At 58.6% G+C, this 12,741-nt stretch overlaps 1 protein-coding gene across 5 annotated transcripts in view; it reads right to left on the bottom strand.

The window, feature by feature from the left end:
- The window catches only part of PKD1 (polycystin 1, transient receptor potential channel interacting), a 49,877-nt gene that overhangs the window by 3,892 nt on the left and 33,244 nt on the right, over positions 1-12,741 (bottom strand). For all 5 annotated transcript variants that reach the window (XM_013987810.2, XM_005655159.3, NM_001246202.1 and 2 more), the window contains 14 exon segments: positions 11,417-11,587; positions 11,177-11,320; positions 10,892-11,102; positions 10,674-10,800; positions 9,317-9,433; positions 9,185-9,234; positions 8,793-8,965; positions 8,626-8,719; positions 1,997-2,115; positions 1,718-1,920; positions 1,450-1,644; positions 885-1,024; positions 411-523; positions 55-202 (listed from right to left, as the gene is read on the bottom strand). In XM_013987810.2, the coding sequence (XP_013843264.1) occupies positions 55-202; positions 411-523; positions 885-1,024; positions 1,450-1,644; positions 1,718-1,920; positions 1,997-2,115; positions 8,626-8,719; positions 8,793-8,965; positions 9,185-9,234; positions 9,317-9,433; positions 10,674-10,800; positions 10,892-11,102; positions 11,177-11,320; positions 11,417-11,587 (2,005 nt within the window).

The following is a 12,741-nucleotide window of genomic DNA, read 5'->3' as shown; positions in this document are numbered from 1 at the left end:
GCGAGGAGCGCTCTCCCAACGCCCCAGGCACCCTGGCCCGCCCTCCCCGCTCACCCCAGCAGGTCCGGGGCAGAGTAGGCCCACGTCTTGGAGCCGTTGTGGGTAACGCTCCCCCAGCCAACGCCATAGTCGCTGGTGCTGAAGCCACCGGAGGCTGCCGAGCACGTGAGGGCCCCTGGGCCGGGAAGGTCCGAGCAGAGCGCTGAAAGCAGAAGGCCAGAGAATGAGCAGGACCAAACCAGGAGCACTGGCTGTTTACCTGCCCCCAGGGCTCAGCCCTGAGTGATGGCAGCGACCCTCCCAGCAGCCCAGAAGGTAGATGACACTGTCCCGGAGGCAGGGAGGTCACCCAAAGGCTTCTCTTTGGGAAAAAGCAGGGATAAGTGGCAGAGTGCCCCTCTCCCACTCACCTTCCTGCAGCCGCACCTGCCGCAGTCGTGGGGGCCCCAGCTCCGGTCGGGACTGGTTCCCGTGGATGTAGGGGAGCAGCACGTGGGACATCCAGGGCCAGAACTCATCAGACCTGCCCGTGCCAGACAGAGTCACATGCTCCATGCCTCAGCTCCCCGAACCCACTGGGGTCAGAGAACCAGCCAACAGGGGGCTGCCAGTGTTGCCCCAGGGGAGGCACGACCTGGCGCCTCAGCCTCGGCTTCCTGACACTTGTGGGGAGCTAATGCTGGGCGGGGGCTGCACGGGGCACACACGGTTTGGAGCAGTGTCTGTGGTCTACACCCACTGCCAGCAGCACCCGCCCCAGTTCTGAACACCAGAGATGCATCGAGACACTTCCAACATCCCCTGGGGTCTGGGTTGGACCAAGGGCGGGATCCGCACCACCCTGGCCCAGAAGGCAGACTGCCTGCGCATTGGGGCATCCATACCGGGTAATGGCCAGGAAGGCCTGGCTGTCCAGCTCCTGCTTGATGGCGTTCTGCAAGCGGTAGGCATGGTTGTGGCACGCGGTGTCCCCATAGTTGGCCAGCAGCGTCACCAGCAGGAAGAACATGTACACCAGAAGGCCCTGCGGGGTGGGGATGGGCCTGGGGTCAGCCAAATGCAGCCCGGGCTCCTGGAACAGCAGGGCTTCCAGACGCTGGACAGCAAAGTGCTCACAGCCAGGGGGTCTGGTGCTAAGAGCCAGGCCTGGGGGCAGACATGTCTGCGAAGCCATGGAGCCACACCAGGGCCGCGTGAGACCAGGCAGGAGCGGGCACTGGACTTGGACGGAAGGGGCCCATCAAGGATCAGGGCAGGAGTTGGAGGGGATGGGAGGGCGTCAGGCAGGGCAGGGGCCGCAGAGCCTGAGACCCCCTGCGGGAGAGCCTTCAGGGCTCAGGAGAAGGGCTCGTGTGTGGTTTCTGAGAAAGGCAGGACTCTGGGAGGACGATGCCCTGGCCAGGAGGCCAGAGAGGGAGGGCCGGGCCCGGCCACGCGGCCTGAGCTCACCCTCAGCATCCCGTGCAGCCTCTTGACCTTGCGGGCCTCCTCCTTTGCCAGGAAGAGCGCGAAGCCATGGGGCGGCCGTACCCGGGGCACGCGCTCGCTCACGGGTGTCACGGCCGGACTCTCCACCAGTGTGTCATCCTCATCAGGGTGCAGCCGCTTGGCCACCAGGGCGAAGTACAGGGCTTCCAGCAGGACCTGCGCCAGGAGGGCGTCAGGGAGGCCGCAGGGGCCGGAGGCCAGCAGCTGGGCTCCCCTGCATCCCACCTACCTTGAGTGGCTCCCAGCAGAGGAACGAGGCCAGGAAGCTGGTGCTGCTTGAGAGGAGCCACATGACGGACACGCTGGGGGGGAAGCTGGCGCCAACCCACCCGGATACCCCCACGGCCACAGCCACCAGGAGCAGGCTGAGCCCGTGGGCCAGGGAAGCACACCAGGCCGGCAGCAGTCGCTTCCGCAGACCCTCCACCAGCCCTAACGAAGCAGACACACACCGTGAGCGGCCAGGCCGGGGAAGGGGCAGGGAGGTTGTCGGGGGACTCGGGCGCACCTGTCCTAGAGAGCTTCGCCGAGCGGGGCTGCTCCCACGTCAGGCCTGGGCTGGGCAGCCCCCCGGTGCCCCGACTCTGCAGCATCAGTGTCTGAGTCCTCTCCCCGGGAGCGCCAGACCTGCAGCGGGGGGAGCGTGGAGGGCAGCGGCCAGCACTCACTGGTCAGCCCGCACACGGCCCACCACATCGGTGCCGGCAGTTCCAGGAGCCTCTCTGGGCTCATGCGTCCCCTGCCCCTGGTCTGTGGGGACAGAGGGCACTCCCCTGGCCCCAGGCGGAGATGGTCCTGGGCTTCAGAACACCGCCAGGCACTGTCCGCCCTGCTTCGCAGTCCAGGAGGTCCCCTCGGCCTCGGGCTGCAGCCCCCCAACTTCCCGCTGCCCCACAGCCACATCCTTGCTTCCTGTGGCCGCAACCTGCTGCTGTCCTGCCACCACTCCCTGGCCTCCAGACCCTACCCCGGCCTGCTCTGTGTACCAGCGAACCACGACTAGGTCTGCCGCCTTGCACGCACGGAGCACCCAGGCCTCGCGCCTTCCCCTCACCTCCCGGCACACACGCTTCCATGAAGGGACTGCGCTGTAACCAGAGACCAACTCGGGGAAGGAAATGTGCTCCTGGCTTTCACAGCCGAGCTGCCGCTCTCAGGACGCCTCCCCGGACGTCCCAACGGAGAAGGAGAGCAGAGATAACGGGGAGAAGACAAGAGGGAGGGAGGCAAGACCGTGGCAGGCGCTTACTGGGGACGAGGTGGAAGAGAACCCCAGATGCCTGATGCACCTGCCACTGCACTGCGGCAAACCTGTTTTGTGCATTTCCTACAGAATAAAAGGCACTGTGGCTTCTAAAGGTCGGAGTGCCAGAGAGGACAGATGTGAATGCATGGGATCCACTGCTGTCTTGAAATGGACTTTGCTGATTATAAAGGCAGCATAAAACTATTTGTAGAGGAGTTCCCGTCGTGGCGCGGCGGAAATGAACCCGACGAGGAACCATGAGGTGGTGGGTTCGATCCCTGGCCTTGCTCAGTGGGTTAAGGATCCGGCGTTGCTGTGAGCTGTGGTGTAGGTCACAGATGCAGCTCGGATCTGGCGTTGCTGTGGCTGTGGTGTAGGACGGTGGCTACAGCTCTGATTCGACCCCTGGCCTGGGAACCTCCACATGCCGCGGGAGCGGCCCTAGAAAAGCGAAACAAAACAAAACCCTGTAGAAAGTAGAGTGACAATAAAGAGTGGATTCTGCAAGGAACAGTGGTATCCGCCGTCACTTCCTGTCTCTCTTGCGTGTGCGTCTGTGTTTTATACGTGCGTGGGGACACAGTGTACCAGATTCACACGGTGGATCTAGCACAAGATACGTAGAATTTTACATTCGCCTCAGAGCCGCAGGAGAGCAAAGGCTGCAGCTGTGCTGGTCATTGATTCCTTCAGGGACAACCAGTGCGATGTCCCCTAACTAGGTGCCGGGCACTGTCCTAGGCGCTGGGAGACGAGACCACCAGCCGCCGCCTGCGCCGAGGGTGCATCTGATGCGGACAAGACGGTGACAGGGACGACGCAGGGGAGGACGCGCAGGGAGGCCCACGTCAGCCCTGGGCCCGCGCACTTTGGTCGGGCGGGAAAGAGGGCTGCTTGGGCAGCTCTGGAGGGAAAGCTCAAGGGAGGCCGCCAGGCAGAGGGAGCAGCAGCGCTACAGCTGAAGACAGAGCGGGAGGAGCCGTAGCGAAGGGAAGGGGCCCGGCAGGCGGCAGGGCCAGCTGGGCATGGATGGGGGCGCATCGGAGGACGGTGCCCAGGCGCAGCTGGCCATCTCCAAGACGGCCCGTGACCCCTCCCTCCAGGCTGCTGTCCCTTCCCACGGAGTAACCAAGAGGATGCAGTGGAAGTGACAGTGTGAGGACCACAGGGCTGGGCTCTAGAGGGCAGTTCCCCTGAGCCACACGCTCTGCGGATGCCAGCGGCCATGCCGCGTGGCTGCTCAGACAGCCTAGGGCTGGGGTCCAGAGAGCAAGGAGCCGAGGCCTCGCCAAAGGCCTGCACCCGTGCGCCTGCCCCTGGAATTGTCTGCAGCAGTAGATAACCGGGGCGTCAGGAGGGCAGGGACAGGCCTGCTTCAGGGAGCAGCCGCTCCCAGGCACAGAGGGAGGGTGAGCTGCAGAGAGGGAGCAGGGCTCTGCTGAGTTGGCTGGAGTGGCCCAGGCAGAGGGGGATATTGGGACGGAAGAGGCAAGGGCACCTGCAGAGGAGGTCAGATTCCAGACCCGGAAATAGCTGACAGAAGCTGGTGACAGCTTGCGTGAGTAAATGCACCCAAAGAGAATGAATCCAAAAAAAAAAAAAAAAAGAAGGGAATCCAGGGAGTTCCCATCATGGCTCAGCACTAACAAACCCGACCAGGATCTATGAGGGTTGGGGTTCAATCCCTGGCCTCATTCAGTGGGTGAAGGATCCGGCGTTGCTGTGAGCTGAGGTGCAGGTCACAGACGGGGCTCGGATCTGGTGTTGCTGTGGCTGTGGTGTAGGCTGGCGGCTACAGCTCCCATTCGACCCCTATCCTGGGAACCTCCATATGCCGTGGGAGCGGCCCTAAAAATACCAAAAAACAAACAAAAAAAAAACAGATCTAAAATAAATAAAAAAATAAAACAAATGAGCAACTACAAATTTAAAAAAGGAAACTGAAGAGGATTCAAAGAAATGAAGAAATATCCCAGGCTCTTGGATGGAAGTATTATTAAAATGGCCACACTACCCAAAGCAATCTATAGATTTAATGCAGTCCTGATCAAATTACCCATGACATTTTTCACAGAACTAGAAGAAATATAAAATTTATACGGAACCATAAAAGACCCGGAATTGCCAAAGCAATCCCGAGGAACAAGGACAAAGCAGGAGGTATAACCCTCCCAGACTTCAGACTACACAACAGAGCTACAGGAATGAAAACGGTGTGGTACTGGCACAAAAACAGACATGGATAAATGGAAGAGAACAGAGGGCCCAGAAATAAACCCACACACCTACGATCCATTAAACTTTCTCAAAGGAGGCGAGAACAGACAGTGGAAAAAAGACAGTCTCTTCAGCAAGTGGTGCTGGGAAAACCGGACAGCTGCATCTGAACCAATGAAGTTGGAACACACCCTCACACCATGCCCCAAATAAACTCAAAGTGGCTGAAAGACTTCAACACAAGACAAGACGCCACGAAACTCCTAGAAGAGAACACAGGCAGAACATTCTCTGACGCATTTTACCAAGGTCTTCTTAGGTCAATGTCCCAGGGCAAGAGAAATAAAAGCAAAAATAAGCAAATGAGACCTCCTCAAACGCACGTGCTTTTACAGCAAAGGAAACCATTAAGGAGCTCCCATCGTGGCTCAGGGGTGAACGAACCCACCTAGGATCCATGGGGATATGGGTTCCATCCCTGGCCTTGCTCCGTGGGTTAAGGATCCGACGTTGCCGTGAGCTGTGGCGTAGGCCGGAAGCTGTAGCTCTGATTCCATCCTTAGCCTGGGAAGCTCCATATGCCATGGTTGAGACTCTCAAAAAAACAAAAAACAAAAAACAAACAAAAAAAGGGAAGCCATTGAAAAAATGAAAAGAGGAGTTCCCATTATGGCTCAGTGGTAACAAATCCAACTAGTATCCATGAGGATGTGGGTTCAATCCCTGGCCTTGCTCAGTGGGTTAAGGATCTGGAATGGCTGTGAGCTGTGATAGTGGTTGCAGATGTGGCTTGGATCCAGTGTTGCTTTGGCTGGGGTGAAGGCCGGTAGCTATAGCTCCAATTCAATCCCTAGCCTGGGAACTTCCATTTGCCATGAGTGTGGCCCTAAAAAGCAAAAAAAAAAAACACAAAAAAAAACAAAAAAAAACCCAACCAAACAAAACCCTACAAAACAGGAGAAAATAGTTGCAAATGATGCAACTGACAAGGGTTTAATTTCCAAAAGATACAAACAGCTCACACAGCTCATTAACATCAACAAAAACACCCCATCAAAAAATGGGCAGGAGACCCAAACAGACTTTTCTCCAAAGACGACATACAAGGGTCAGTAGGAACATGGAAAGATGCTCGTCACTCCGCATTGTTAGAGAAACAGCAGCCAAAATGACAATGAGGCGCCACCTCACACCCGGCAGAATGGCCATCAAATGTGAGCCTACAAACAGCAAATGCTGGACGGGGTGCGGAGAACAGGGACCCCTCCCGCACCCGTGGTGGGCGTGTAAGTCGGTGCAGCCATTGTAGAGAATAAGGAGATTCCTCAAAAACTAAAAACAGAACGACCATATGATCCAGCACCCCCACACCTGGGCGTGCATCCAGACAAAACTCTAATTTGAAAAGACACACGCAGGAGGTTCAGCCGTGGCTCAGGGGTAACGAACCCAACATCCATGAGGACACAGGTTCAATCCCTGGCCTCGCTCAGTGGGTTAAGGATCTGGTGTTGCCATGAGCTGTGGTGTAGGTTGCAGACACATACTGGATCCTGCATGGCTGTGGTGTCGGCCAGCAGCTACAGCTCTGATTCGACCCCCAGCCTGGGAACTTCCATATGCTATGGGTGCGGCCCTAAAAAGAGGGAAAAAAAAGATAAATGCAAACCTATGTTTAAAACAGCTCTATTCACAACAGCCAATACATGGAAACAACCTAAATGTCCATCAACAGAGGACCGGACTAAAAAGATGTGGTACATGGAGCTCCCGCCGTGGCTCTGCGGAAATGAATCCGACTAGGAACCATAAGGTTGCGGGTTCGATCCCTGGCCTTTCACGTGGGTTAAGGATCCTGCAGTGCCGTGAGCTGTGGCGTAGGTTGCAGATGTGGCTTGGATCTGGCATTGCTGCGGCTGCGGCACAGGCTGGTGGCTACAGCTCCGATTGGACCCCTAGCCTGGGAACCTCCATATGCCTCGGGCACGGTCCTCCAAAAGACAAGGAAAAAAACAAAAGATGTGGTACATAGATACAATGGAATACTACTCAGCCATAAAAAAGGACAAAGTAACAATGCCATTTGCAGCAACACGGATGGATCCAGAGATTATCATACCAGAGTCAGAGAGAAAAAGACAAATACCACATCACTTATATCTGGGATGTACAATACAGCACAAATGGAACCTATAAAACAGAGACTCACAGGCAGAACAGAATTGTGGTTGCCAAGGGGGAGAGGGGTGTGGGAAGGGAAGGGTTGGGAGTTTGGGGTTAATAGATACAGACTAGTATAGGTACAGGATGGATAAACAGCAAGGTACTACTGTCGAGCCCAGGGAATTACACTCCATATCCTCTGATAAGCCACAATGAAAAAGAATATATACACACGTATGTATGTAACAGAATCACTTTGCTGTATAGCAGAAATTAACACAACACTGTAAATCAACTAATTTCAATCAAACTTAAAAAAAAAAAAAGAGGAGTTCCCGTTGTGTCACAGTGGAAACAAATCCGACTGGTATCCATGACAATTCGGGTTCAATCCCTGGCCTCACTCAGTGGGTTCAGGATCCGGCGTTGCCGCGACCTGTGGTGTAGGTCGCAGATACGGCTCGGATCCCGCATTGCTGTGGCTGTGGCTAGCAGCTGTGGCTCCGATTCAACAGGTAGCCTGTGGACTTCCGTATGCCAAGGGGGTGCAGCCCTAAAAAGCTAAAACAAGAGAATGAACCTAAGAGTTTTGCTCTTTCCTGAGACATCTTGGGTTGGGAGATCAGGTCCTCGCTGCTGTCAGGCCTGTGCTGCCCTGAACGCCCATGTGGAGAAGCGGCCCACCCGCAGTCGGCCGTCTGGACCTGGGTGTCAGGAAGGGCTCTGGCTGGAGGTATTGGGGTGGCCACCTTCCAGGTACTATCCCAGCACTTTCTCTTGTCATACTTTTTCTTTTTTGCTTTTTTTTTTTTTGGCCCTTCTCACACGTGGACGTTCCCGGGCCAGGAATCAAACCTGCACCACAGCAGCGACCCAAGCTGCTGCCATGACAAAGCCAGAGCCTCACCCCGCGGCGCCATGGGAGATGTCCTGGTGTACTTTTTAATCGATTGGCAACGCCTTCCTGAAAATGCCATCAGGTCACAATCTGTGTTCATAAGATGACCTGAGAAGCTTTCTCGCTTTCGCTGTGTAGTGGGACAGTTTGTCTATGTCCCTGATTTCTGGCTGCTTGAAAATGAGGAGAGTTTAAAAGGGGCAGAGATGTGGGTATGAACACAGACACAGAGGAGAGGAGAACACGAGGCAACCCTGTAAGAATCTTTGCTACAAACTGGAAACCAGCCAAGAAATGGGCACATTCTCCCGAACTTAAACTCCAAGTACCGCCAAGGGAAAAGGGCAGATCCTGAAAAGCCTGCTGCTCCCTCCTCGGCACAGCCAGAGCCCGGCTGCCTTTCGTTACTCAAGCGTCCACTCCTGCTGCCCCGAGGGGCACACTGGCTGGGCCCCGGGTGGCCTCGCGAGGTCCTTTTGATGGACGAGGGGCTCAGAGACCAGACAACCTCGCGCCAGCCCCCCATGGGCCCGACAGCACCGGGGCAGCCTCCGGAGCGGGGCTCCCCGGCCCGGGCTCCCCACCGACCCCTCCCGCAAGGCCGGGCACTCACAGGTCGGAGAGCAGGTCCGTCTCTCCTCGAGTGTCCTGGGTCGGGGCCAGGCTGCTGGCCCCTTCGGCCAGGATCTGCCGGATCAGGTCTTCGTCTAGACGGGGCAGACGGGTCAGCGTCAGGGCCTGCGCGGGAAGGGCTGGGACGCCTCCCTCCCCGCCTCTCACCTGAAGCCGAGAAGTACTTGGCAGGTGAGGAGGGGCTGACCAGGGAGAGGCTGTCCTCCTCCGGCCCCAGCGCGCAGCCTGTCTGGCCCCGTGCCAGCCGCTGCAGGGTGCTGCCCGCGACGGACGTGTCACTCAGGAGGTCTGGCCAACTGAGCGTGCCTTCACACACCAGGCTGCAAGCGACAGGTCAGCAGGGGAGCCCGGGGACGCCTCTGCACACACCCCACCAAGCCCCGTCCCACGTGGACACGAGAGGCGGCTAAGCAAAGGCGCGCCCAGGACGGGGGCACGACCCGCAGCCAGCAACGTGGCCCCGACCACGTGACGCGGCCCGCGCAAGGCGCAGCTGACCGACACAGGAAACGGCTCGCATTGCCTCTAGGGAGCCCCACCTTTTAGAATCCTCCAGAAATAAGTCATGGTGGATTTGCCCAGCAAAGGCCTGTGGAGAAGCACAGGGAGAGACTGACTCGCGGCTGCCCAGGACACAGCCCCAACCCAGGCAGGCCTGGGGGAGCCCGCACCTCGGCGCGCAGTCCCGGGAAGGCGAGCACAGAGCTGTCCAGCGTGGACGAGTCCAGGCGGCTGTCCACGTCGAGCACCGGCTGCCCCGCGGGGGTGGGGCCCGGGCCCCCGGCCACCTGCGGGAGAGGCGGGCGGTCACCGGGAGGGGCGGGCCCCCTCCTGGCAGGCAGGGTCCAGGGTTCTGTCCTAGAGAATGTTTGAGAATGCTGCACGTGGCCGACATCTGGGGACTGCCACCATGCGCCACTCCGGAGCACGGGGACGGGGCTGCTGGAATGAAGCAGCTGAGGTTTTCATCGTATCTGGTTCCCGGGCACATGGAAGGTCCCAGGCCAGGGACTGAATCTGAGCTGCAGCTGTGACCGATGCCACAGCTGAAGCAACACCAGATCCTTCACCTGTGGTGCCACAGCAGGAACACTCTTGATTGCATCTAATTTTCATCAACTTAAACGGTCACCTCCGGCTAAGGATGACTGTACTGAGGTCCTGGGGGAAGTGCCACTTGGTCGTGGCACTGACCCTTTCCTATGAGATGGTGGATACAATCTACTGCTATTTGTTGGGGACTCCTGCCTATGAGGCATTAAGGGACAGCGGCCTGCAGCTCCCTTTTCTTGTAATGTCTTGGTCCAGCTGTGGCCTCGTGGGATGAGTTAGGACTGCTCCCTCCTGGAGTTTTTTTAGTTTGCAAAAGTTCGTATTGCTTCTTCCCTGATGGCGTGGTACAATCAGCAGCGGGACCACTGGGCTTTTCTTTGTGGGAGTCTTTAAGTTACTGTCTTAACCTCTTTATTTGCTATAGATCTGTTCAGATTTTCTTTTGGTCTTTTTAGGGCCACCACCCTTTTTAGGACGGCATATGGAGGTTCCCAGGCTAGGAGTTCAATCGGAGCTACAACTGCCGGCCTATACCACACCATAGCAATGCCAGATCTGGGCCATGTCTCGACCTACACCACAGCTCATGGCAACACCAGATCCTTAACCCACTGAGCGAGGCCAGGGGTTGAACCCACATCCTCATGGATACTAGCTGGGTTCATTAGCCACTGAGCCACGAGGGGAGCTCCAGATTTTCTGTCTTCCTGAGCCAGATCTTGCAGTTGGTCTTGCAGGAACCTGCCTGTCTCTCCTAAGCTACCTAACAAACACAAGAGCATTGGCAGTTCCTGGGTGCCCTGGCCAGCCCTGGTTGAGTCTGTGATGCTCCCCCGCCCCCTTCACTCCTGTCTCTCTGCGTCTGTCTACCTGGTTCAGTCTACCTAGAGGCTGGTCAGTGTGGCCGACCCCTCTGGCTGCCAGCATAGCCTGCATGAGAAGCAGCAGTGCCCACGGTCCACGAACCCCACCCACCTTGCTCCGGGACATCCGGAAGAGGAACAGGATGGCCAGATAGACAGGGTAGACAGCCACGCTGGACACCAGGCCCACGGCAATGGTGTCGACGCTCAGCGGGATCAGACCGGACACGGGCCCCATGCTGTGGTGAGCCAGGAAGGATCAGGCTGGGCTGGGGCAGGGGCCGGAGGGGTGGGCAGAGGGAGGGCGTGCTGACCCCCACTGGCACCTACCCGTAGGCAGCATCTCCCACGACCCCGTACCACACGGCATTGGCACCCAGGAAGAGGCAGAGGAGGAGGGCACAGCAGGTGGCCCGCTGGACGCGAGTGAAGCGGCTCCGAGGCGGCCGGTCCCACATGGAGAGCCAGACGTGCTTGTCAAAGAATCCGCGCTGCAGCTCGGCCACCAGGAGGCGCCGGAACCGCCGCAGGGCCGCGTCACCTGGGGGGCACGGAGGGCTTCAGGAGGCCCGAGGGCAAAGTGGCCCCCAGCTGCCCGCCTGGGCGGGGCCTTACTTGCCGCCAGCACCTCCTTCTCCACCAGGCCCCCGTTGGCCTCCGTCTCCACCGACAACCAGTCGTTGACCAGGAAGAAGGTGCTGTGGGCGCTTTGCAGGTCCCTGACGATGACGTGCTGCAGGAACCAGGCGGGGCTGAGCCCTGCGGAGGGGCGGGGCGTCAAGCCTGGTGGGGCGGAGCTGAGCCCTGCGGGGGGCGGGGCGCCAGGGACTTGGGGAAGCGTTGATGTCCACAGACCTTTGTTGTCATGCCACACGCGGATCTTCCACACGCTGCCCAGGCTGTGCGGAGTGGCGATCTGGAAGATGTCCAGGCTGTTGCGGTGGAAGGCACCGTCCCCGTCCAGGTGTCTGTGGCCACTCCGGCTGTCTGCCCCGTACAGCATGATGCCCACGTGTGCCGTGGTCCCTGGAGGGTCAGGGATGGGGAGGCAGGTCCTTGGGTTTGCTGCCCACCAAGCTCGTGACCCGGGCTGAGCCTGGCCTGTGGACTCCCCTTCAGCAGGCAAGGGCAGCCCTGGCCTTGTGGCTCCAAAGCAAGCAGGCCTCGGTTGCCTCAAATTGGACACCCCCCCACCCCCCAGGACTCGGTTCAAACATCTGTTGAGACAGCTGTGATGCGTTAACTGCAAGCAACCGCATGAAACACACATGGCTGCTGGCCTTTTGATCCACCATGCAAACGAGATGCTCATCCTGAATCCTGACCGGGGACCAATGACGCCACCTCTGCCAAAGCCTGTGGGTGACGGTCACTGCGCACCATCAGCCTCAAGCCTGGTGCGGCACCGCGTCCTTGTCTCTGGTGATAAACCTACACGACGCCTCACAAGAGGGGGTCGTCAAGAGATGGGCTTGGGTGACAAAGATGAGAGCACAGCAGCAGAATGAAAAAAGTGATAATGCTGAAGCGAGCCTCGAACCAAAGGCAAAGAGACACCTGCAGAGATGGCCCCCGTGGGGTCGGCTGCCCCGGGGCCCTGGAGAGGTGACGGCAAGTCAGCAGAGTAGGCGCAGCGGGGGTGACAAAAGCGGGGAGGATGTTGCCGAACTGACACTGGCATCGATTTAACATGCCTTTCATGCGAAAGGCCACCCCCTGGCATCCCCCCGGGAGAGCGGGACTGGCCTGAGTGCTAAGATGTTGGCAGGAAAGGGACCCGGGGCCGAGGCGCAGAGACACAGGCTCGGAACAGCAGGACGCGGAGGCGGCAAGCACGCTCGCCCTCCAGTGAGCCTCCCAGCTTCTGACGGCGGACAGTTTACGTGAGGAGGTACTAACGCCCCCTCAACGCTCGCAGCCAATGGGCAACGTGCTCTCGATGTCTCGGAGACAAGGGCAGGTGTCACGACTTGCTACCACTTAGTAATGGCTGCCTGCACCCACGGTCAAGCTCGCTCCGCCTGAGGCACATACCAGCACGCCCTGCCCACCGGGCGCAGCACGGCTGCCCCCGCCTACCGTGAGCCGGCCTGAGCCAGGAAGGGGCAGATCCAGAAGGACTACGGCGTGTCGCCAGGGCCCTGGGCGGATGAACGAGCTGGGGCTTCGCAGAGCCTGGG

The sequence above is a fragment of the Sus scrofa genome, chromosome 3, assembly GCF_000003025.6.
Source record: "Sus scrofa isolate TJ Tabasco breed Duroc chromosome 3, Sscrofa11.1, whole genome shotgun sequence".
Classification (NCBI taxonomy): domain Eukaryota; kingdom Metazoa; phylum Chordata; class Mammalia; order Artiodactyla; family Suidae; genus Sus; species Sus scrofa.
Note: the sequence above shows the minus strand (reverse complement) of the source record. Positions and strands in the feature narration are given on the sequence as shown.